Source organism: Diaphorina citri, unplaced genomic scaffold (assembly GCF_000475195.1).
Source record: "Diaphorina citri unplaced genomic scaffold, Diaci psyllid genome assembly version 1.1 scaffold6653, whole genome shotgun sequence".
NCBI classification, from domain to species: domain Eukaryota; kingdom Metazoa; phylum Arthropoda; class Insecta; order Hemiptera; family Psyllidae; genus Diaphorina; species Diaphorina citri.
This window is the reverse complement of record NW_007384029.1, coordinates 1-4,175: the sequence shown is the minus strand read 5'-3', so window position 1 is coordinate 4,175 and position 4,175 is coordinate 1. Positions and strand designations below refer to the sequence as shown.

At 40.1% G+C, this 4,175-nt stretch overlaps 1 protein-coding gene across 1 annotated transcript; it reads right to left on the bottom strand.

The window, feature by feature from the left end:
* Positions 1–275: 275 nt before the first annotated feature.
* LOC103522038 (GPI ethanolamine phosphate transferase 1-like) lies at positions 276–2,574 on the bottom strand (the record flags this gene model as incomplete). Its single annotated transcript, XM_008487148.1, has 4 exons — positions 2,530–2,574; positions 1,949–2,171; positions 1,170–1,318; positions 276–493 (listed from the first exon to the last, which is right to left on the bottom strand). Coding segments are annotated over exons 1-4 (635 nt in total), but the record flags the coding sequence as incomplete, so codon positions are not given.
* Between the last annotated feature and the right edge of the window lie 1,601 nt (positions 2,575–4,175).

Genomic DNA, 4,175 nt, shown 5'->3' with positions numbered 1-4,175 from the left:
TTTTACTCGACGAATTTGGCTGTAGTCTGTTTGTAGAGTTGTTTTGAAATAACTCCCGAACAAGATGTCCAAAATGTTCAACCAACAAACGAAGGGATTTTTCTAATTAAATTTTGTGTCCCCTTGGGCCTTTTGGAGCCTAGGGCCTCTTTAATTTTTGTTCCCCAAAACTCCCACAAGGTTTGTGAGATTTTGAAGAAATTTGGCAAACATATTCAAAACCTAAAGGACATAAGCTGATCAGTTATATTAAATGATGACGAGTATTTACTTACAGCAAGTAGTTGTTGGGGTCTCGAGTTCCTACAATGGGTAACACAGGGAACACTGCCAGCAGGAGTAAGCTACCAGCATACAGGTTACTATACGACAACATGGACCCTAGTATTATCCTACGACCATTGTACATGTTCATGCTGTACCTGTAGAGGTGGTGTAACGCGATACATACGAGTAGTATGCTGAGGATCCATCGGTGATGAAATGTGAACACCTAAGAACAAATAGGATAGAATCGAAAAGAATTGAATAGTATCAAATAGAATCGAAGCATGCCCATCGCGTAGTATGTTATGCTGTACTTGTAGAGGTGGTGTAACGCGATACATACGAGCAGTATGCTGAGGATCCATCGGTGATGAAATGTGAACACCTAAGAACAAATAGGATAGAATCGAAAAGAATCGAATAGAATCGAAGCATGCCCATCGCGTAGTATGTCCTCTATCAGTTGGGCGATGAGAGACACACTACTTTTCATTTAGATGCTGGGTCAACAGGAGTGCAATTTTTTTCGTCAAATGTGAACACCTAAGAACAAATAGGATAGAATCGAAAAGAATCGAATAGTATCAAATAGAATTGAAGCATGCCCATCGTGTAGTATGTCCTCTATCAGTTGGGCGATGAGAGACACACTACTTCTCATTTAGATGCTGGGTCAACAGGAGTCCAAATTTTTTCGTCGACTCTGAGAATCGAACTCGCGACCTTCTGCATCACAAGCACTCAAAATCCAACTTATATTGGACAAATATTATGTCAATTAAATTATGTACGAATACAATTTTATATCTAGAAATCGATCAATAAAAATATTGAAATCGATTATGTACCTACACTACCTACAGCCATCGATTTTTTTCTCAAGTGTTGCCAATTCTACTTACAAGCATAACAACACCGATTGCATGGAATGGTATTTGTATCCAGTTGATATTCGTGTCTGATATTTTATTCCGATCTGGTATTCTCAGTGAATCATACGCGAATATCGGCAACAGAGCAAACACGTAGCTTTGCAGGGGAAGGCCATAGTCTGCAACAGAAGTAGAACGTAAGTGATTCGTTTGTATCTTCTTCATGTTCCGAGAACGAGCCTTGTTTGTTCGAGACGTTTGCCCAGGGCGGGAATCGAACCCGTGACCTAGCGCTTACAAGACACACGCGCTGACCACCAAGCTAACTAACCCTGGAGTGCTGGACCCTTTCCCCCCAATATTATCAATCAAGAACAAATCTCAAATTATTTGTGTAAAAAACAGAACTTTTTCACAACTTTAGTGGATAACACAGCATTACTAGGTGCCTCCTTTGCAATCAATTTCCATATTTCAATAATACCAAGAAGTGTCTAATTCATTACTCATTTTTATCTACTCGTATCATCAATCTTTTTACACTGATAATGCCGCCACTGGTCGCTACTCGATTAAAGTAACTACTCAACTGTCCTCACGAGCAGCCGCCGAAAAACTTTGACCACACCGGGAATCGAACCCGGGACCTCAAGCGTGCAAGCCTAGTGTGATGCCCACTCGGCCACCGAGATGGCTAAAACTTACTATAGCAGAACACAATCATAACGAAAGTCACACCAAGTTGCCGATACGTTAGCCGTCAAGCCTAGTGTGATGCCCACTCGGCCACCGAGATGGCTAAAACTTACTATAGCAGAACACAATCATAACGAAAGCCACACCAAGTTGTCGATACGTAAGCCGTATAGTAAGTTCGGATATTTTGGTCCTCTGAGCCACACTGAGGAAGAGGGTTCTAATAATGAACAGGTAGGCTAGAGATACACAGGAGAGTAGTGTGGTCTGATGATAGGTGTGGAAATAGGACAGACCTTCCAACGACAGCCTGATGAGGTCCTTGCATTGCGAAATCTGAAAGAAATAATATGTATTGTTATTGGCAAAATTGTGCATTTATTTAATTAATAAACAAGAAGGATACCTGTCACAGGAAACTTCTTATCAATCTCATCAAGTTATGACATTATTTTTTCCTTTTGCTTTCAGAACCCAAGATTGAACCCCAAGTTTCCCGCTCTCAAGTTTCTTCTAGCCTTGGCGATCTATAATGTGGTTAAACATAGCAAATAGTGCCCCTTATGAACATTTATGTAGATCAAACCCCAGTTTCTTATGCTGTGTCTACACATAGTCGACACCGCGCGCGACGATCGATCGATGGTCAAGACTTGGAACCCCGTCCACAACTGCCTCGACAACATAGATTCACCTCGTCGATCGACCAGTCGTGCGAGTGCGATCGACCACGATGCATCGTGCGAGTCGGATCGAATCATCTTGTCGACGATCAAACAATGTTGCGAGTCGATCGACCATCGTGCGAGTCGATCAGATTCGATCTTAAAAGTTTAAAGTCCCCCAGCCAGACGGAATATGTAATCGTTACTAGAACACACACAGGTACATATAATATCTGTGTGGGTTGCAGGGAATAATTGGAAAACCTTGGTAACATTCAGACTAAATAACCCAGATATTCATGGCTACCTAGTGAAAAGTAATTAGTAATTAGTCTAATTAGATATTTGACGAAAAAAAGCAATTATTAAGAAAACAGAATAAAAATAACATTACAAAGTGCTGACTTGGTGGTGTAAAAAATTATATCTAAGTATACCTATGTAATCTATGACACGGAAAGTAATCAAATATTTGTATTAGTTTCCAGGAATATTGAAGTGTGTTTAACTTTAATTAGGTTTTTCGTCATTAAAAATTTACGAACCTTTATTATTTCATTTCCCTAGCTGTTTACCAACTTGACCTACAACATTACTCGTCAGGATTTTGAAGTAAAATGGTTTGAGATTACACTGTCAATTTATTATTTTTATTCAATTCATCTTTTTCCCAAGTTTCTGACCTCCTAGTTTACTTGTTTTGTTCTAACAATGTATTTTGTCTCCAAAGCAAGGAACTCCAAGCCTAGAATGTCGCGGTATCTTCGTATTCTATTGAAAGTTGTACATTGGCTTGGTCTAATCAATATGCCTTGTAAGAATGAGAAGGTTTGGATCAAATATGTTCATCTTGTGTTCATGTGTTTCATTCATGTTGTTTATTGGCTCTACATGCTTTCTAATCTCATCTGTCTTGTACACTATGCTAACCGTGGTCTCACCAAATTCATACCACGACTATGTGATGGTATTGGCTTTGTCGCCGTTTATCTTGAAGCCCTCATCTTCATTATCAATCGCAAACGTGTTGGGAAACTTCTTGATATTCTCGATAAGTTTGACACGACAAGTAACAAGGATTTGACGGCCAGGTGTCGGAAACTGGAAACCATTGCTTGCTGTTTTGTACCGACATTTGTATTTGTTACAGTAGGAATGAAGATGATGGAGAAGAGTCAAGCAAGCCTGGCGTTTTACAGGAGTGGTTATACGCGTGATTATCCAGACACCTTATTGCCCTATGTACTATGGATACCGGGTATAGATTTCAGCAAGTCCAGTGTGTTCCTAGTGGCATATCTGTTTGAACTTTACATCACACTGATTATCATCTCCATGGTGGTTGTACTATTACTATTTGTTCCACTCATATTACTTCACCTGAGCGCTCAGAAGCATCTACTTGCAGATGGATTGAAGACGCTTGGCTTTTGGCATCCTCATCAGAGACCAGTGACTATGACTTGTAACACAGCCAACAACACAGACTTGTGTCTTCGTACCAGGGACTTGGAGTTGAAACGTGAGCAAATCCACTATGAGTTGGTACGCATCAAGACACTCATCCGATTTCATCAGAAATTAGTTGCATTTCGAGTACAGGTAAGGCAAAACATCTACGAATGTGCATTTGTGCGAGTAAAAGAGTTTCAGCTGTTATCTGTTCAACAGCAAA